Below are 22,868 nucleotides of genomic sequence, written 5' to 3' on the forward strand. Positions count from 1 at the left end.
TACAGTTCAAAAATTATGGCATAAAAACGTCTTATTTATCTTTATAAGGTTTTTTGACCTCCTGGAAAATTTTCATATTTGCACATACGAGGTCTTGCACGTTTACCGACGATATTCGAAATAAAGGCATTAATATTTATACTCCAGGGTAATAAGCTAGAAATAGACCATGTTCGGGACACTCAAAGATCCAGGTAGCTGACTACTTTTTTAGTTATTGTATACCTATAGGATGAAAACCTACTTGTTTCCTGCCTAGAGTTGGCGTCCGTTTTTTAATTATTAACAATTTAGTGCAAAATCGCGATTTTTTCGATTTTCTGCACCCCATTCAAAAGCTATATAGTTGACATAAAATTACAAAATCTAATTTTTTAGAACATTAAAAAACCTTTAAAATGCCGATTTTTGAAAGTTAAAAACTTAATTTGTTGCTACGCAAACTGCAAAATAAGTGAAAATCGTTATTTGTTAATAACTTTTACTAAAACTACCTTAGAACTTTAGTGTTTCACCCAAAGTTGGGTATTGGGGTACTTAACAAACCCTCAAAATTTGAGACCGATCCATTAATTAGTTTAACAGTTATTCTAATTGTTTTTCCCAGAGACCTTTATTTTGCAATAACATAAGACAGAAAATAATGAAGATAGGGCAATTCTTCGTATGCCAAATGAAAGTAGAAAACTGATACTATCAAAATATGCTAAAAACGATAAATAAATTATCTAATATAGTCAAAAATCCTAATGCCAAATTTGTGAAATTTTGTAGTTTAAAAACATTTAGAATAACTTTAAAAATATTGTCCGTAGAAAAAGTCATTTTACATATTAGAAAAGCTGGTATTTTACACGATTTTTTTTTAAATGTAGTTCAATTGGTGACTAGTCGTGGTATGTGAAGAGGGAGCTGGAAGCCCCGACAAATGCACGAGCTCAAAAACTAAAAAAAGCAACTTAAAACTACTATCATTTTCTATATCTCGGGATCTACTGAATATATGTTGATCGTTCTTTTTTTAATTATTTGTATGTAATTTTTCTGTAAATTACAAATATGCAATTTGTCTAGACATTTATTAATTAATAAACAGTCTAATTTGTTTAAACAATTTCTGAAAAAATAATTTTTTCCCAAAAATCCATGATTTTAATCATACTATCCCTATTAATCATACAAAAAGTTAAGGTATACTTTAGTAAATAAATTATCTTCAATAAATAATTATCTAATAAAAATCATTTATTTATTAAAGTGTACTTTAACTTTTTCTGTCATCATTAATGATACTATGATTAAAAAAATAGATTTTTGTAAAAAAATATTTTTTCAAGAATTTTTTAAACAAATTAGACTGTTTATTAATTAATAAATTTATAAACAAATTGCATATTTGTAATGTACGTAATAATTACATACCAATTAAAAAAGAAAGATCAAAATCCATTGAGTTGATCCGGATATACAGCAAATTATATTCGTTTGAAATTGCTTTTTCGGTATTTTAACTCGCTGGATTTGTAGGTTCCCCTAGTAATCGTTTGCACTACATTTTTGAAAAATCGTAGATGGTGCTGTGAAGGTATAATGTTTGTGCACATTTTTTAAGAAAAAATACAAATCCCATTATTTAAAATGGCAATAATGAGATTCCTTAATTATTATAAACAAATTAGCTGTGAATTAAAAAAACAAATGGCTAACTTTGTCCCAAATGAGCCCAGGCGAAATTTTTTTATTTGAAAATTCGTGTTAAAATACTATGTTTTCGAATATATAAAAAGATTGTTTCTACGGACAACATTTTTAAAGTTATTCTAAATGTTTATTAACTACAAAATTTTAAAAATTTGGCATTAGGATTTTTTACTATGTTAATTATTTTTTATCTTTTTTTAATACATTTTGATACTATCACTCTTCTAATTTCATTTGGCCAACTCAGAATTGCTCTACCTTCATTATTTTCTGTCTTATCTTATGGCAAAATAAAGGTCTCTGGGAAAAACAAATAGAATAACTCGTAAAATACTTAATGGATCGGTCTCAAATTTTAAGGATTTGTTAAGTACCCGAATGTTCAACTTTGGGTGAAACACTAAAGTTCTAAGGTAGTTTTAGTAAAAGTTATTAACAAATAACGATTTTCACTTGTTTTGCAGTTTGCGTAGCAACAAATTAACTTTTTAACTTTCAAAAATCGGCACCTTGAAGGTTTTTCAATGTTCTAAAAAACTTGATTTTGTAATTTTATGTCAACTATTTAGTTTTTGAATGGAGTGCAAAAAATCGAAAAAATCGCGATTTTTGCACTAAATTGTTAATAATGAAAAAACGGACGCGAACTCTAGGCAGGATACAGGTAGGTTTTCTTCCTATAGGTCTACAATAACTAAAAAAGTGGTCAGCTACCTGGATCTTTAAGTGTCCCTAGAAAATCCTTCTTACCCTGGACTATTATTAGATCTATGGAAATTAATTAATAAAAAACCACAGATATACCTAAACAGAATAAAACACATCACTTGAGAAGGGCCCACTGTTGAAACAGCTGTAGTGACATCAATTTATAAATTTTGTGGAAGTGCTGAAAACAAAAGGTTTTCAATGTTTTATTGTTAGATTTTTTTAATGACGTGGACAAGGTGTTATTGTTAGATAAAATGAATTTCCATCAAGTACCGGTCGAATCCAACACTTAATAAAAAAATATTTAATACATTGGCAATTAAAAATACTCTACTTACATGATAGAACACAAACTTTTACAACACACTGCGGAATTAAAATGCCTACACTACCCGTGTTTTTAAAATACCACAATAAAAACAAGGAGCCGCCTTGTAGGTACTCTTCAGCGACTTCTTTGCCGGTACCGTCGCGAGGTTTTAATAAAAAATCGTTGACGGAGTACCGGTTTCTCTGAATTGCCAACTTTTGGATTTTTAAACGGTCGAATTATAATGGCAAGAATATGTTTTAGCGTATTGGACTTATAGTTCAGGGAAATAAGCAAAAAAAGTACCATGTTTGTGACACAATCCCCTCCTGGCCGACGACAGGTTGTTTTGAGTAGATAGTATATCCCCTTATATATCCTATAAAAAGAACCTTTATGTTTCCTGCAACTGATTTTTTGTATCTAATTAGTTATAGTCTAAGAGCTGGGGGCGGATTTTGTGCGTGATAAGTAATATGGAAAAACTATACGGGGATATGTTGAATTAATTGTGTACATGACTTTCCCCAACGGCCGGAAACCATAGTGGGGGACGAGGGTAGTTATAAGGGGTCAAAGTCGCGGTATTTATTATTTTTTTTGTGACGCTCAAGATCGAGCTAGTGCTCCAAAATTTGGGAATAAGTAGGTCATGACGTAACTAAGTAAAATCTCTAGGGGCGGAACGATGCGTGGCCTACAAAGGGGTGGGGGTAGGGGTGAATATAAAAAATATAAAGGGTTTTTGCGACGTTTGTGATTGAGATAGTGCACCAAAATTTAGGAATAAGTAGACCATGACATAACTAAGTAACATCCCTAGAGCCGGTAACCAGAGTGGAGGACGAGGGTAGTTATAAGGGGTCAAAGTCGCGGTTTTTATTATTCTTTTTGTGACGTGCATGATCGAGATAGTGCACCAAAATTTGGGAATAAGTAGGTCATGACGTAACCAAGTAAAATCTCTAGAGTTGGAACGCGGCGTGGCCGACAAAGGGGTGGGGGTAGTAGGGGTAAATATAAAAAATATATGGGGTTTTTTGAGACGTTCGTAATTGAGATAGTGCACCAAAATTTGTAGACCATGACATAACTAAGTAAAATCCCCAGAGGCGGAAACCAGGATGGGGGACGAGTGTAGTTATAAGGGGTAAAAGTCGCGGTTTTTATTATTTTTTTTGTGACGCTCGTGATGGAGATAGTGCACCAAAATTTTGGAGTAAGTAGGTCATGACGTAACTAAGTAAAATCTCCAGGGGCGGAACGCTGCTTGGTGTACAAAGGGGTGCTAGGCAGGGGTGAGTATAAAAATATAAGGGGTTTTTTTGCCGTTTGTGATGGAGATAGTGCACCAAAATTTGGGAATAAGTAGATCATGACATTACTAAGTAAAATCTCCAGGGGCGGAACGCTGCGTGTGAGACAAATGTTGTGATGCGTCACAAAAAAATAATACAAACTGCGACTTTGACCCCTTAAAACTACCCTCATCCCCAACTCTGGTTTCCGCCCCTGGAGATTTTGCTTAATTACGTCATGACCTACTTACTCCCAAATTTTGGTTCACTATCTCGATCATGAACGTCACAAAAAATCCCTTATAATTTTTATATTCACCCCTGTCCCCACACCTTTGTCGGCCACGCAGTGTTCCGCCCCTGGAGATTTTACTTAGGTACATCACAGTGGCGTGCGGTGACTTTTTCGAAAGGGGAAGCGATTCAATAAGGATATAAAAATATTTTCTTAAGGGTCGAGGGTCGAGCAACTTTTCACCTGATAACACTCTGATGCGCAGGGGCTCTCTATCAGCAAAGTACTTAATTATGTGAGACGTCCTGCGTACAAGGACTCACACACTAAATCCGTGACGCGTGAATGCGTGAGGCACTCTATTCTCGCTATTTCTAGTGACTAGTGACCTATCATTGATCTGTATTGCTAGCTCGGGCCTTGAGTCCTCGCGCCGGGCTTGGTTTTCTAAAGAAGAATCCTATTTAAAAAAAAAATATACTCCGAGGCATTTTCCACAACACACAACTTTCACTAAAATGACACTTATTTATACTCGAGGTCTATTGTCCTATCAACTTCTGATAATTGTTGAATGCAGTCTTTTTTAATGGATAATAGGGCTAACTTTCAAAGTCTGTCTTCGCTTGTTGAATTTCTTTTAAACTCTTAATTTGAAACTTTTAATGCATCTTATTACTGCAAAACTTCGTTCAACTGATGCACTTGTGGCTGGGATAGTTACTAGTACTAATTCACACAACTTGACCACTTCACACAGCGACTTGTTTAAACCAGTAGTTATAAAGAAATCCCAGTATTTCTTTATCATTCATGTCAGTTGTTTCATAAATGATACTTAACTGAGAATGCAAAGCTGAGATATCAAAAATTTTTCATTATTTAATCGTAATGACATAAATTCCTCTGTGGGAAATTTTGATGAATTATAATTAGAAATATTAAGATTATATATAATTCTACAAATTTTAAATCGTTAAAATTTTGAAAGCTAGAATTCATTTGTTGTAGAATATTATCAAAAGGTCTCTTTGTTTCCTCTGTTTTCTCTATCTCTCTGTCTCCGAAATTATCAATTTTCATTATTTTTCTTTTATGTTCAAACCCCATATGTTCAGTTTTATCCCAAATATTTTTAAACTGCTCTCGTTTTTTTAATTATCGTATTAATAAAGTCATCAATTTGTCTTATACAAAATGCAATACCATTTGATTTCTGTAAAATGTCAAATTAAATATCAGTAAAAGGAAATATCTCTGCAAAAAATTTAAATCGAAATATTCTTTAAGCGAATGTATGTAATACCTAAGCACCCCTTAGCAGCAGTAACAGTCGGAGCATCTCACTTTCGGGAAGGCGATAGGACGAGCGCTTTCATGGCATACCAAAATTCGCGCGACTAGTGGGTGCGGTCATTGAACCCTGACCAATTTTAAAAGGGACAACTGCATGACAAGCGGCGATTTTGAGATGCGCTTCTGCCAGGAGTGGACCAAATAGTTGAATTGTGTGCATATTGAGTTCGTTCGTACGCGATTAATTTTTAATATTTTTCAATGCCTATTGGCTAGGTAATATGTAGATTATTTGGATTAGGGAAAAACATTTTATTATTAAATATTAATTAATAGTATATTTTCTTATATCGACGAATAAATAGGGAAGCGGCGCTTCCCCCGCTTCCATGGACCGCACGCCTCTGGTACATCATAACCTACTTATTCTCAAATTTTGGTGCACTATCTCGATCATGAGTGTCCCAAAAAAAATAATAAAAACGGAGACTTTGACCCCTTATAACTACCCTCGTAGTTACCACTCTGGTTTCCGGCTCTTGGGATTTTACTTAGTTATGTCATGGTCTACTTATTCCCAAATTTTGGTGCACTATCGCAATCACGAACGTCGCAAAAACCCCCTTATATTTTTTATATTCACCCCTGCCCACCCCTTTGTCGGCCACGCAGCGTGCCATCCCTGAAGATTTTACTTAGTTACGACATGACCTACTTATTCCCAAATTTTGGTGAACTATCTAGATCATGAGCGTCACAAAAAAATAATAAGAACCGCGAATTTGACCCCTTATAACTACCCTCATCCCCCACTCTGGTTTCCGGCTCTAGGGATTTTACTGAGTTATGTCATGGTCTACTTATTCCCAAATTTTGGTGCACTATCTCAATCACGAACGTCGCAAAAACCCCCTTATGTTTTCTATATTCACCCCTGCCCCACCCCTTTGTGGACGACGCAGCGTTTCGCCCCTAGAGATTTTACTTAGTTACGTCATGACCTACTTACTCCCAAATTTTGGTGCACTATCTCGATCATGAGCATCACAAAAAAAGATAATAAAAACCGCGACTTTGACCCCTTATAACTACCCTCGGCCCCAACTCTGGTTTCCGGCCGTTGGGGAAAGTCATGTACACAACTAATTCAACATACCCCCGTATAGTTTTTCCATATTACTTATCACGCACAAAATCCGCTTCTATCTCTCCGACTATTATTTACAGATTAAGGTCGAAAAACGGCAAAATTAGCTTTTTTCGTCTATCAGCACAAAGTGAAGCATTTGAAACGAAATGAGTAAGAAACTGATAAGCCATTTATAAAAGCCTTCAAAATGGCTATTACAACCCTCACATTTAATTAAATGGAATGTAGAGACTTGTTCTTAAAGTATGGTCCTTTAGAAGCGATCGATCAAATATTTTAATATCAAAGTTATTATTTTTTTCTTATAAACAATTAGAATAACTTTTTAACTGTTGCATGCAAGGAAATAATTTTATCATATTTGGGAAGCTTGCATTTTTTCACAAATTTCAGAAGAGAAAAAGTTGTCCTAGGACAATAGGGAACTGGCACATTTTTGTTTTATTACATAATAATAATGTTCAGTTTCCTTTAAAAATAAGATTTTCAAAATGTCACTCAACAAAGCCTCATAACAACTTAGAATTACAAATTTAAAATATTCTATGTATCTAACCCGGGAGCAGTCGCGCCGTGAGAAAAAATCTCACATTTTATCCTTTTCCGTGATAACTTGATGAAAAATTTTGCAACATTGCTTTCCACTCGTAAGTGCCTCGAGGAAGATCGTAGTAATGCGTAGAAATTTTTTATTTATTTTCTTTTTTTTATTTTTTGTGTGGAATTTATGGCTTTGGTGAGAACTAGTTAGCTTTAAAATTGTTAGGAATAGATTTTTTAACATAACAAGTAAATAAAAATCCTTATTTAAATGTTCACATATTTTCAAAAGGTATGCATCTCCCCTCGTATTCACGATGTTTACGCTTTTATAAATCCGTATCTTTATCACATATTTAATGGGCCTTTTTTATAAAAAATGTACCTTTTTTGGTTTTTTATTTCATTTGAATACCCATTTAATTGACCTGGTTTTGCCAAGGTGTAAACATTTGAAAAATTTATTTTGGTGAAATTTTTGAAAACGCGATTAAAAATGAATCGTACTTTAATGTCTTTGGACCGTATAAGAATAGGGATGTTCACTAATTTTTAAATATAGTTAAATTTAATAGATTACAAGGTATGTAAAAACGTAACAGTCATAAAACTGTTTAAAAATGTATATTTTTTAAGATAAATGAGTTCATAATGTTGATTTTCTTGGAGGCTAGAAAAACGGTACCCTGCAGCGAGGCTACGGTCTGTGACGTCAGCAGTCGTAACGTCTTTGATCGACGACTAGTTTTGTATACTTATTTACTCAGTGTATTTGAATGTGCGCAGTTTTTTACGTATTTAATTATTAAAAATAAAGCCAAATAAGTGGTGTTTTGTTCCTGGGTGTAAAAATACATCAAAAAACAGTTCTGACAAGATTTTTATTACCGTTCCAGCCAATTTAACACAGAAAAAGAAATGGTTTGTTGCAGCTAGAACTTAAAACAACTAAATTAAACAACTAACTTAATAAAATAAACATTATAGAAGTTTTCCAGAGACTTTCGGCCCTTGGTAATAATGTAATTGTTCTTTCTGCATTTACATTTTTCAAAAATACTTATTAGTTTTCTCAGGATTCGAAAAAAATGAATGAATTTAAATAGCATTGGACCAAGATTTTGCACCTACCCCCTTAAAGAGTAAATGAAAAAGTTTCGGGACCTCAAATTTGTATTCCTTAAACTGGGATATTCCTAAACCGGGACTCTAATAATACATACAGTAAAAGTAAACCTTGAAATAACTACATGTGGATGTAGGTATGACTTTATATTATATTAAAATCATTAATAATTTAGTGAAAAGATTGGTTGAAAAGAAAATGTATAATACCCAAGTTCAAAAATATTTTTTACCTTGGAACAGTTGTCAACTCGAAATACGAAACAACCGAAATAAGATCTAGAGTTGAAAAGGACATAGCAACATTTAACAACATGCATGAGAAATATTTTCACCCATTGCGACATAATATCTCTCCCACTAAAAATGCGGCTGCTAAAATGTTATTATTTCCGGTCTTGCTATATGGCGCAGAGGCCTGTACAATATTGGAGACATTAATGAAAAAGCTAGAGGCATTCGAGATGTGGGTGTACCCACGTATCCTCAAAATATCCTGGGCGACCCACACCAACGTACAGGTATTGCGTCGAATGGGAAAACAAAAAGAAATCTCTTTCATATCATGAGGTCATATCATGAGGCATGATAAATATCGTATACTCCAACTGATAACGCAAGGTAAAATAGAGAGCAAACGCGGACCCGGAAGAAAAGACACTCATGACTTAAAAACTTACGCCAATGATTTGGACAAAAATCGATCGAGTTATTCAGAAACGCCTGAAATGAAATTAAAATTGACATGATGATAGCCAACGTCCACAACAGACAAGGCACATGAAGAAGAATAAAAATATTTTTAATACACCTAACCAAGGTAAAGTAATAACCAGCCAATGTATGTATACAATATGCATGCGTACAATGCATGCATACAACTTTCTCTATTTTTTTTGTGGAGTATTAAGTATTTATTTTTTTAGCTTAAAGAAGACATGGAAAATTATATGGAATATACAATCAGTAAAGCTGTGGTAGATTTATTCTTTTACAAGATGCCAATAAATCATACACCATTGTTACATCTACACTACAGTCGGTAGTTTATACGAATCGGCTTTCTGAAAACCTTCTTCCATTTTATTTGTTTATTTTTGTAAAACCCAAAATATGTCCTTACAAACAGTCTATCCACTTTAAACTAAACAATTCACTATAAAACTCCACTTTAACCCTGATAAAACAAGAAGAGAACAAAATAAAATGACCTGAAACGTCAAACAGGTAAACAGTAACACTATGAGAATGGCAAGCGCTTGGGGTATGCAACTAGTGACGTCAGGCCAATAGAGAAGCGTTCTTGAAATTTAAAATAATGCTAGATTTCTAATAAAGATTTTTTATAGAAAGGCTTTTTCAATTTTGTTGAAATTTTGGACAATTATTTCTAGGGTGTTTCTTAATCCTTTTACATGTTTGAAATGACTTTTTAATTTTTTGTGAACATCCCTATTATCGATTTAGTTGAAGAAGGCCGTTCACAGCGGTTTGTGGAGTAAAGAGTGGGTGTTTCTCAGAGTGATGTCTCACGGATATGGAATAGGTTCCTGGAGACAAACTTGATACGGAATTGAGCTCAGTCTGGTAGACCCCGAGTTACCAATGATCGACAGAATAGATATATCAGAATTTCCATCCGTAGAAATTCTTCTATGTCTGTACCAGCCTTCCAAAGGGAATTCAGGCATGCTACAGGAGTCCGAGTATCGTTGTCTACAATAAGAAGAAGAATTTTAGACTCAGGTTTGAGGAGTCGTCGACCAGTAAGAGTTCCTCAGCTACAACCTAGACATGTTTTGGACCGCCTCCAGTGGGCTCAAGAACACATACAGCTCCCCCAACAATTTTGGAATTTTGCGCTTTTTTCAGACGAGACCAGAATCTGTTTAAATAGTGATAACCGGCGAATTCGTGTGTGGCTAGTTGTGCAGCTCTTGTTGGCTCTCGCCACACACAAATTCGCCGGTTATCACTATTTAAACAGCTTCTGGTCTCGTCTGAAAAAAGCACAAAATTCCAGAATTGTTGGGGGAGATGTATGTGTTCTTGAGCCCTCTGGAGGCGGTCCAAAACATGTCTAGGTTGTAGCTGAGGAACTCTTATTGGTCGACGACTGCTCAAACCTAAGTCTAAAATTCTTCTTCTTATTGCAGACAACGATACTCGGACTCCTGTAGCATGCCTGAATTCCCTTTGGAAGGCTGGTACAGACATAGAAGAATTTCTACGGATGGAAATTCTGATATATCTATTCTGTCGATCATTGGTAACTCGGGGTCCACCAGACCGAGCTCTATTCCGTATCGAGTTTGTTTCCAGGAACCTATTCCATATCCGTGAAACATCACTCTGAGAAACACCCACTCTTTCCGCCACGAACCGCTGTGAATGGCTTTCCTCAAGTAAATCGATAATTCTTATACGGTCTAACTCAGAAATTAAAGTAGATTCATTTTTAATCACGTTTTTAAAAATTTCACCAGAATCAATTTTTCAAATGTTTACACCTTGGCAAAACCAGGTCAATTAAATGGGTAATCAAATAAAATAAAAAATCAAAAATGTTATATTTTTTATAAAAAAGGCCCAATAAATATGTGATAAAGATATGGATTTATAAAAGCGTCAACATCGTGAATACGAGGGGTGATGCATGACTTTTGAAACTATGTGTATATTGTGAAATTTTTCTCTAAGTGCGACTACTTACGTTACAGAAGTGAGCGCGACTGCTCCCGGGTTAAATTATCTCAAACAATCTAAAAAGCGCTCGAACCCTTGTGACGTCATATTATTATCTTTTGTATGACACTTCTAACGTGTCATTTAAAATTACATACGATTTTGTTTACTTTGGAGCCTAACACAGTTTTTGAAGAGATGGTATTGATTTGAAAAATTTGAAAAAATTTAGGGTGAAATATTGTGCAGTACATTTAATCTTGAGAACGAGTGTCTTCGTTTATTTTTTATGGTAGGGGAGAAAAGTATGCTAAATGTGCGGTAACTCGAGCGTTATGGGGACCTATTGGGTTGTGAAGAGTAGGCTCTAAAACCAAAAAAAAGTTAAGTAAAGTTTTCCATTTTAGTGGGGACTTTCCATTTTTAATTTAGTTTTCCACTTCCAACAATCGTCTTTTCAGATTATAGCGACATCTATGCATAATTCGAAAAAATGTCTCGAATAAAAGTTACTTATTTTTACGTAAGGAATCCAAATCTGCAATAAAAAATGGGGGCTCCCATTTAAGATTTTAAAGTAACCCCCACCCCCACCTCTATGAGGGGTCGTGTTTGGTGCCATTCGATAGAGTTTTCAAAAATATGGAAAAAGTGATTTTTCAGTTTTTCGATATGATGTTCATTTCGCGAAATATCGCGGGATTCGTATTTAAAATTTTAAATTTAACCCCCACCCCTCTCCTTGGGAAGTCGTGTTTGGTATCTTTCGATAGATTTTAAAAAAATATTGAGCACGGATTTTTTAGTTTTTCGATGTGTCATTCATTTCGCGAAATATTCGCTTTTTCTTGTGAAACTTTGGGGCTAACCCATTTCCTTACGCCCCGCTCAAATCGTCCGATTTTTGAAATATACACTGTTTTGCATGTACTTAACTTATCTTATCTTATTCTGACGATTTAGAGTTTTTCTAAGGACAGATTTTCTTTTTCGGCTCCCCTTAACGAACTCCCCTACATTAAGAGCCAATATATGGTAGAGGTCCATTTTCAGGGTACAAGGTTTCTCCCCATGTATTAATCTGACGCGCTCGAGTAACTGCAAAAATCCCCGCTTAGGCTCCCCTACCATTAGACTCATTTGAAATTTTAAATTCATTCTAAAAATTCAAACCCGCTAAATAGTCCATGTGGTGAGACCGCTCCCGTCTGAAAAAATTTATGATTCGGCTTCTTTGTGGATTCCTATTTAGAAATGTCCCCTTTAAACAAATCTGAAGGTTGCCGGGCGGAATTTTTGGGCAGAAATTGTTTAAACAATTTTTTTAAACGAATACAAAAGATCACGTTTATTTGCTGTGGAACATATATTTTTAGGTTTTTTCGGTCATTCTAAACAGGAAAGATATCTTGTAATTTTTCTTAAAAATTAATAGTTTGCGAGTTATAGGCGATTTAAAATCTGAAAAATGCGAAAATACGCATTTTCCAGACTTAAATAGTCATATTCAAATTAGTGTTTTTGATGTTGCAAAATACTTAAATTAAAGATTAAACATTCAGCTTCAAGATTCTGAAGGGTGATCGTCTCTAAACGTAATTTATACCGTTGTTTTTTAATTATTAAATATGCGTGTTTATCCGATTTTTTTTTCCGGTGCACTATTTCAAAAATCTGCTATTTTCATCGGAAAAATACTTTTTCTAGATTCTTTGGGATATTTTAAATAAAATAAGTTTCTTTACATTTTTTTCAAAAGTTAATATTTTTAAAGTGATTTAAAATCCGAACAATGGCCAAAAATCGCATTTTTGGATTTTAATCGTTTATAACCTTAAAACTGTTAATTTCTGAGAAAAATGTCAAGAAACTTATTTTATTTAGAATGTCCCAAAGAATCTAGAAAAAATATTTTTCGGAGAAAAATTGGAGATTTTTGAAATAGAGCGTGCCGCGCCGGCAAAAAAATCGGATGGACATGCATATTTAACAATTAAAAAAACAACGGTTTAAATTAAGGTTAGACGCAACCACTCTTCAGAATTTTGAAGCTGAATGTTTAAACTTAAAATAAAGTATCTGGTATCCTCAAAATACTAATTTAAATATGAGTTTTTAAGCCTCTAAAATGCATATGTTCGCATTTTTCAGATGTTAAATCGCCTATAACTCGAAAACTATCAATTTTTGAAAAAATTTACAGGATACCTTTCTTGTTTAGAATGACCCTTAAAACTTAAAAATATATGTTGCGGAGCAAAAAAAACGTGATCTTTTGTTTTGGTTTAAAAAAATTGTTTAAACAATTTCTGCCCAAAAATTCCGGCCGGCACCCTTCAGATTTCTTTAAAGGGGACATTTTTGAATAGGAATCCACAAATAAACCGAATCAGAAATTTTTCCAGATGGGAGCGTTCTCACCAGATGGACTAAAAAGTGAAAAACGTTTTTTGAAAGCTACAACTTTTTTATTAAAGTGTTTTGCTCTCGATGCGGCTGAGATAAAAAATATAAACCTTAAAACCTAATTAATCTCTAGGTGGCTCACGTGACCACCTAGGGGGCTAAAAATTTCAGAAAGTGGACTTTTTATATGTGCAAAAAAGTGGGGTATATGGAATTCTAATCGATTTGGTAGCATTTTTTACCATCTTACCCGGCTAGGTCCTTTCTGACTTATTTTACAGTTTTATAAGCAACAACTAAGTATAGAAACATTTAAGAGACGCCATTTTAAAGATTTTTATGACTAACATATTTTACTTACTCTCAAATTTGTTTCAAATGCTTCACCTTATACTGATAAACGAAAAAAACTAAAATGTACTGTTTTTCTATCTTAATTATTTGTAAGTAACTCCAAAAAATCAATTGCAGGAAACATAATAGGTTCTTGTTTTAATACAGGTCCGTACTATTCAACATAACTATCGTTTGTTTGGAAAGGATTGTTTCTCGAGAAAAACATTATTTTCCTGGACTATTAAGACGCATGGCAAGGGTTCGTGGCCTTTGTAGGCCAGGAAATGAAGCATTTTGGCTCGCAATTTTTTCGTCCAGCATGGATTTACTTGAAATTTTTACAGAAGGTAGGGAATAGCTTAAGGAGCATTTATACCTCTGTACGCTAAATCCTTGGGGGTGGTTGCCACCCTATCTCGGGGGTGGAAATTTTTCATTACATTCTAACCATGTAAATCTATGTAAAAAGTAATTCTAAGAAAAAAATGTTCTTTACATTCTCTTCGTAAAACTAATATTTTTTGAGTTATTCTAAAGTAACTGTTTTTCGACGAAAAAATCGACTTTTTTGAAAATAACTCGATTAATGTGCATTTAATCAAAAAAACTAGAGATATCAAAATTATCTACTTTAGAAACACAAACAAAATTCTTGTTTTATAATTTTTCTATGATCAATACAAACCGAGACAGGGCATATTAAAGGTTAGCTTTTTTCGCCAAATGCATAATTTGAAATATTCAAAGCCAAATAACGGGAAAATTTTGCACTTTTCGAGGAAAACTTACAGAATCTTTTTTCAAGTATATAATGAGACCTTTCAAAAAAAAAGAAGTTTCTAGCATAAAAATTGAGCGACTTATGATCAAAATAAGTAGTCACAGTTGCAACCATATTGACAAAGTATTTAATTTAAAAGATTTGAATAATGCTCTCAAACCTAATATAAGAAGGAAATGGGAAACTGATTACAAAAGAATTGCAAATAAATCTACAAACCATTATTTCAGAATTCACCCTACACTTCCAAAAAACATTCCTCATTTCACCTTTAATTATAATAGAGCACAAATGTCAGTATTGACTCGTTTAAAATTGAACCATGCTCGCTTTCCATCTCACTTATATAAAATTGGAATACTTAACTCTCCTGTCTGTAGTTGTGACAATGTATCCATTGGTGATCTAAATCATATATTTCTAGAATGTTCTCTGAACTCTCAATCTTCTTCAATTCTGTATCAAGAACTAATTCATCACGAGTGTCCATTGCCACTAAATATTACAGCTCTCCTTTCTTCCTCAGATAAAGCGGTACTAGATTCCATCATCAATTTTATCAGAAATTCAAAAATATCGGTATAGTTTAGAAATTAAGACAATATGATATCATTTAATGTAATTAAGAATTTACATGATTTGTGACAAATAGATTTTGTCTGATGTTTTCTACGAAAAAATCAGTGAAAGCAACCCCCTAACAACTCCACTAATTAAAATTGGTCTTCATCGTTCTGTAATTCATTTTATATACCTATGTATTTTTAATATACCCAAGAAGTTTGACCTATTTAAAAGGCTTAATTTTAGAAACATTGGAGTTTAAAGATAAATTGATTTTTGGTAATTTTGTATTTTTCACCCTTTCCTTCCAAATATCTCCGAAAATACTGGAGATACGAAAAAAAATGATGCAATACTAAATTGCCGATCTTTTAATAACCAAAATTTCCCTGTGCATAGATTTTCTTTGCAGTGAATATTTAGCGAGATACAGCTGTTTATAACCAATATTTACAAGCAAACATCCCGTCATAAGAGCTCTTTAAACTCACCTCACTTAAAAACTAAGGGGTCTTACGGAATTTAATTATTTACATAGTCTTATAAAATATAGTTTCATAGCTCTTCAAAATCCCTACAAAATCATTTTTGGAAAAAAAAATTATCATCAAAAATGAAAAGAGCTGCAATCTCACTTGTTCTGGGTGCTCGGGGTAAGATTGCAACAATAGTCTACCAGTTATAGAAGAAGACCAAGATACCATCGATCTCGATGAAGATGACTAAAAAAATATTTGTATTCGTAAATTCGTATTTTTGTATAAATAAATGTTTTTGTACGTAATTCTACTTTTTTCTGTATAGATCTATTAAATTACAGTGGAACCTCAATAAGTCGGATTAATCGGGACCGCGGTAGATCCGGTTTATCGAAAATCCGGATTCACCGGACAATATGGTAAAAATTAATAAAACACATATAAATAATAAACAAATACACATTGTAATTGCAAAAACATGAAATACTTATGCACTGTACATCTGAATTACGTACAGTTGTATACAGTATTGTTTATTTCTTGGTAAAAAACTCAGTCAAAGTGAAAAAACGGTTGTTTTGTCTGATGAAAATCGGTCCGGGTTAGCCGGACTTCCGGGTTATCGGAAGCCGACTTATCAAGGTTCCACTGTACTTATAAAAATTGCAATCTTATTCAGGGTGGTTTTAAGGGTTGAAATGTTATGATATTAAATCCTAAAGCATAAGACAATCATTATTTAACCAATAGAAACCAAATTTTGCCCATAAGGTTTACAATATTTTTATATAATTTTTGACAATAAGGGGTAGTTTACACCCCTAAAAATAATCAACTCCCGTGACCATGATACAGAATATGAAGTACAGAATGAGATGATTCTAATCCCAAATTTTTATGCAAATCGACGCAAGCCGAAATCATTCTTTTAGGATAAATATTTTTTTATATATAGCTTCAACAAGGGTGGTTTTAAGGGTTGAAATATTATGATATTAAATCCTTAAGCATAAAAAAATCATTATTTAACTAATAAAAACCAAATTTTGATCATATTAAAGTTTAAAATGTCATTTTTTTAAATTTTTTTAAAATAAGGGGTAGTTTCCACCCTTAAAAAACCAAAAGCGTACAACGGCTCAATATAGAAAATGAAATAGAGTGTAAAATGAGCCTAATCCTAAATTTTTGTACAAATCGATGCTGGACGAAAGAATTGCGAAGCTTTGCCATTTTTGATTTCATTTTTTGCCCTATTACCTCGGTGGAAACTACGGAAATTCTATTAACCTTGAATATGAACTTCTGGGCCTAAAAATGTCAAACACTTCAATATAATAATAATTGTTCATGGAGGTCAATCAAACCAGTTGTTGATTCATGTTTGATACCTAATATTAATTAACATCTGTGGTTTTATTAGTTTCATCATTCTCTTTGCCTTATCCATATGCGGGGTCGGCTTCCCTAATTGCATTTCTCCACACAATTCTATCTTGGGTCATATCAATGTTAATCCCCTTTACCAACATGTCCTGCCTTATCGTCTCCCCCCAGGTCTTCTTTGGTCTACCTCTCCTACTCCTTCCAGGAATCCGCACTTCAGCTATTCTTCGTATTGGGTGATAAGTGTCTCGACGTTGAACATGACCAAACCATCTCAACCTATGCTCTCTCATTTTGGCAACAATTGGTGCCACACCTAGACTTCCCCTAATATACTCATTTCTAATTTTATCCTTATTTGTCACTCCACTCATCCATCTAAGCATTCTCATTTCCGCCACATGCATTCGTTGTTCCTCTTTCTTTTTCACTGCCCAACATTCAGTTCCGTACATCATAGCCGGTCTTATGGCTGTTTTATAGAATTTTCCCTTCAGCTTCATTGGAATTTTTCTGTCACACAACACACCACTCGCTTCTTTCCACTTCATCCATCCAGCCCCAATTCTACTGCATGCATCTCCATTTATTTCTCCATTACTCTGTAATACCGATCCCAAGTACTTAAAACTGTTGCTTTTTACAATCAGTTCACCATCCAAAGATACCATTTTATTTGTAGTAACTCCATCTTTGAATGAACATTCCAAATACTCTGTTTTTGTCCTACTAAGTTTTAAACCTTTTCCTCCAGAGCTTGCCTCCACTGTTCCAGTTTTTGTTCTAAGTCTCTTTCACTATTTCCTACTAACACGACATCATCAGCATACATTAAGCACCATGGAATGTTACTCTGTAGTTTCGCTGTTATCTGGTCCAAAACTAATGAGAATAAATACGGACTAAGCACAGAGCCTTGGTGCAATCCTACTTTCACATGAAATTTATCAGTCTCTCCCACACCTGTCCTAACACTAGTCGTTACTCCCTCATACATATCCCTCACAATCTTTACATATTCACCAGGGACTCCTTTCTTATTGAGTGCCCACCACAGAATCTCTCGAGGAACTCTATCATATGCTTTCTCAAGATCAATAAATACCATATGAGCGTTTGTTTCTTTACTCCTGTATTTTTCCATCAACTGCCTTATAATGAAAATTGCATCTGTTGTTGATCTGCCCTGCATAAAGCCAAATTGATTCTCGGATATTTCGGTCTCTTCACGTATCCGTCTATCAATTACCCTTTCCCATATTTTCATGGTGTGGCTAAGCAGTTTTATAGCCCTGTAGTTTGTACATTGTTGTATATCTCCCTTGTTTTTGTAAACAGGTACCAGTATACTGCTTCTCCATTCGTCTGGCTTTATTAGTTTACAGAAGTAAAAAGGTATAAACACCTCGTTTTTCCCGACCTTTTGTCTTCTACCTCGAAAACTATCGATTTTACGAAAAGATATTTTGGATATAAAAATAAAGTCAAATTTCTTATAAGATAGGTATGTTACAAAATAATCTTATACCTGGAGCGAATATAGTGTGGAGCAAAAGAAAAACGAGAAATTTTTTGAATACCTATATATTTTTTGTAATTAATAGATTGTGAAATTCGGCTGTTTATAAAGCCTGCAATAATAAACTAATTAGCTTTAAATTTTGTGCAAAAAAAGATATATTATAAATAACTAAAAATTATATTTTGCTCTCTATTGGCTTCTCTTATGAACTCAAAGATCAACATATCTCTTTGCTCAGATTAGCTGCATTTTTTCTGATTTGAAGAAGGTGATGTAGTCTTGTATCTTGTGGCCAAGATATTGCAGTTTCGTATCTTGATTTTATTATTAAGTTCAATTTCTTTTTATTAGTCAGAGTTGCTGCCTCTATCATCATACAACCTCTTCCGTCCACTGCTGGACAAAGGTCTCTCCCATTTTTCGTCACTCTCCACCATATAGCTCCCTACACACCTTATACGCCACAATTTTTACATAATGGATCGATTTGCTTGAAAATTTAAGAATAAGTAGTGGATAGTCCAAGGATCAAAATCTATATGATCCCGAAAGGCGCTCTTAGCATGGGGGTGGTTGACACCACATCTCGAGGGTGGAAATTTTTCATTATATTTTGACCGCAAAAATTGATACAAACATTCATTCTAAGCAAAAAATATTCTATACATTTTTTTGATAAAATTAATAGTTTTCGATTTATTGTATATAGTGTGAAAGTGATAGTTTTGTATAGAAAAAATCAATGTTTTTCGATATACATACTCATTTACGATTCACTCAATTTTTGCCGTAATTTTTTTTTCCAACCAAGTTCTTCGGAATTAAATAACCTACAATTTTATATTGAAACATTTTTTCGTATGTCTGATGCTAATCCTTCTATTCTGAAGAAAATGGCATTTTTTACCAAACTAAAAAAATTCGTTATTCGCTTTTAACTCCAGTTTTTTTAAAACTAATCATTCTAAGCCAGTCAAACTTATAGAATCTATTAATAATACATAAATAAATATGAATGAATAAGGCCAATGACTAATGACTAAAAACACCGCAACTTACATTATTATGTTTCCAATTGGATTTCTTCTTTTTTTTTTTTTCAAAAAAATATATTGATTTTTTAACCTTAACTTTTTTATTGTTTATACTAGAAAGTTTGGTAAAAAATAATTTTGTAGTTTTTTACAAGATCTATAAGCCTATTATATACATATATTCATATTAAATAATTTTAAAGTCCTCAGTCGCAAAAAAAGAGGTGACTTTAAAAGAGTTGGTAAAGGTGGTTTTTGCATGTTATTACAAGATTTAATTGTCACTAGCTCACTCAATTTTTGCCGTAGAAACAATTTTTGAAAACCCGGTTCTTTGGAACCGGGTCATTTTGGAAAAGGCCATTTTTTCCAAACTACAAAAATTTGTTATTAGCGTTTAACTCCATCTTTTTTTAACCTAATCATTCTAAGCCGGTAAAACTTTTAGAGTCTATTAATAATACATAAATAAAAAATACCGAATGTTAATGACTAACTTTAATTAGGGTGGTTATTAGGGGGTGGCTAGCGATCACTTTTTCACTGAAAAAAATAGGGACTGGCATTATTTTCATTATGGGTCACTTAATTTTTGAGCTAGAGACTTTTTTTATTTCTGGAGATAGATATTTTTAAGTACTTTAAATTAGATTGAACAAGCTGTCCTCAAAAAATGCATAGTTTTCCCATCTTTTGACTTTGAAACTACAATATTTAGCATTTGACGAAGAAGAGCCAACATATAATAAAGTACAGCTCGATTACTATTGGTCTTAAAGAAAATTTGAAAAACGGTTTTGTTTATTTTTTCAAAAGGTACATTTTTGTTAAGTAAAGTTCTTTTGATAAAACGAAAACTTTTGGAGTTATTAGCAAAAAACTTATTAAAACCATTGATTTTTTCGATATAAAACTAACACATTGGATAGCGAATAAATCTAAAACTATCAATTTTATCCAAAAAATGTATAGAAAGTTTTTTGCTTAGATCGAACGTTTTTACCAATTTTTGCTATTAAAATATAATAAAAAATTTTCACCCCCGAGATGGGGTGGCAACCACCCCATGGTAAAAGCGCCTTTCGGCATGATATAGATTTTAATCCTTGGACTATCCACTACTTATTCTCAAATTTTCAAGCAAATCGATCCATTCTGTAAAAATTGTGAGGTTTTGTCCTAATTTAAACTTCATTACTTGGCCTACTATAACAATTATTGTTCTGATAAATGAGTCATGTGAAATTTTAATTGTGGTTGTTAGTTCCTTTACAAGATCATTATTCTCATTTGTTAAAGTTCCAAGATATTTATATTTATATAAACGTCCGACACTTTGGTCGTCAATAATCAGTTGACCATTATTGGATTTTTGGTAAAGATTAGAAACTTGGTTTTATCCAGATTCATATTTAAGGCATAATGTTAACTTGCTGTAGGTATAAGCTTTTTGAACCATTCTCTGTAATTCTTCAATATTGTTTACCATTAACACGGTGTCAGCCGCATACCTCAAGATATTAAAAAGGGTTCTGTTTAATACATTGCCAGCTGTTTCGTTGTCCAGTTCCTCTTGTCTAATAACTTACGAGTACAAGTAAAATAGTAATGGAGAGAGTACACAACCTTGCCCTATCCTTCTTTTCTCAGATTTTGTTATTTTTATGCGGTGGCACCCAAAATCCCGAGAGTCAAAATCCCGACGGCCAAAATCCCGACACGCCAGAATCCCGACAAGCCAAAATCCCGACATACCAAAATCCTGACATGCCAAAATCCCGACATGCCACAACCTTCGCATAAGTAAAAAATCCCGACCACTTCATTTTGAATATTTATTGTTTCCTTTCCAAATGCAGTACCAAATCATATTATATAGTAGTAGGTATAAGTATTGAAATTGAAAAATTAATTACTTACTTACTAATAAGTGGGTACTGATAAGGGTACTAATTATGTATTTTAAAAGAGAAAATTATTAAATACTTAATTTTATAATGTAAAAGCTATACGTCTGAAATGGACGGTTGTAAGTGACTTGTTAATATCTATTATATGAAAGTAAACTTGAATTGAGGATTTGATTAGATATAAATAGAACTATATATTGGCAAAAAAGAAAAATAATTTAATTCAGCCCAGGCAACCAGTGACGTCAATAACGTCGAGGAATCATCAGTTTTTCGTTGAATATATACACGTGTTTGAACATTACGTCGTAGAAACGTCCTTTGTAGGTGATTTTAAATACGTAAGATTATTGACGTTAAAAACACGTTTTTACTTGATAGCCTAAGTCTGACGTCACAAAACTGGGAGGAGCTTAAAGACTTAGTTAATGCAAGACTCCAAACAATTTCCATAAGAAATTTTTCATTTATTGTTTACATGCTTTGTGTGGTAAAATAAGACTTTTCATTTAGATATTTAGTTGAAGAAAAGTTTTAATTAAGAGATTTTTGTTAGTTTTTCTTAAGTGAGTTAGTTCAATGCAATAGTTCTTCTTGAAAACTGTTTGAGGTTATGTTATTTGTTTTGTTTTGGTGTTTATTTTCTGTTAATGAACTAATTATGTGTTATCGAGTTTAATTAAATTAATTTGTTAATAAATTATTTATTAGTTTATACATGTTGTTTCAGTTTTGACGCAGTAAGTATATATAAAATGCGTGAAAATTATATATTATTTCAGCCTATGGGCTAAATTTAAAATAGTTAAATGAAACATTACAATACCAGCAATGCTCATACGAATAATTGTTGTGTATTGTTAAAACCATAAAATGAAAAATAATCTAAAAACGACATAAAAACTACGTTATTGATATCACGCATGTTAAAACGTGATTAAAATGACGCCAATTGTGGTGGGACAAATTCAAGTGACTTTCGACGTCGAAAAAACGTGATAAACTGACGTGGTTTGATGATAATTATGACGTCTTTCCAACGTTGTGTAAACGTTATTTGGTTGCCTGGGATGTACCTATGTTAGAAATTTTATTTAGAACATTAGCTCATATTAAATGGTAAAGACTTTTCTTTAGTCACCCTTTAGATACCATGTATTATAGTTTTGACAATCTGACGGGATCTTTGATTTGTCGGGATTTTGGCGTGTCGGGATTCTGGCGTGTTGGGATTCTGGCCGTCGGGATTTTGGCCGTCGGGATTTTGGGTGTCGGGATTTTGAGGTAGACCCATTTTTAATAACGCTGTCTGCTGTCTCGTTGTAATATAAGTTTTCTATTATTTCTATATCTCTCTTGTCTATTTGCTTTTGTTTAAAATTGTCATGAGTTTGTTCCA

General features: G+C 33.2%; 1 protein-coding gene across 2 annotated transcripts in view; it reads right to left on the reverse strand.

Annotated features, from left to right (window-relative positions):
- Window positions 1–22,868, reverse strand: part of LOC114349497 (ABC transporter G family member 20-like) — a 636,826-nt gene that overhangs the window by 180,536 nt on the left and 433,422 nt on the right. The window contains exon 1 of one of the 2 annotated variants that reach the window (XM_028299891.2): window positions 2,751–2,942. The exons of the other annotated variant lie outside the window; for it this stretch is intronic. Within the exon in view, the coding sequence (XP_028155692.1) occupies window positions 2,751–2,752 (2 nt within the window). The 5' untranslated portion in view covers window positions 2,753–2,942. Of the gene's footprint in view, window positions 1–2,750; window positions 2,943–22,868 lie in introns of those variants that run through there. 2 annotated transcript variants of the gene reach the window in all.

This window comes from Diabrotica virgifera, chromosome 2 (genome assembly GCF_917563875.1).
Source record: "Diabrotica virgifera virgifera chromosome 2, PGI_DIABVI_V3a".
Lineage (NCBI taxonomy): Eukaryota > Metazoa > Arthropoda > Insecta > Coleoptera > Chrysomelidae > Diabrotica > Diabrotica virgifera.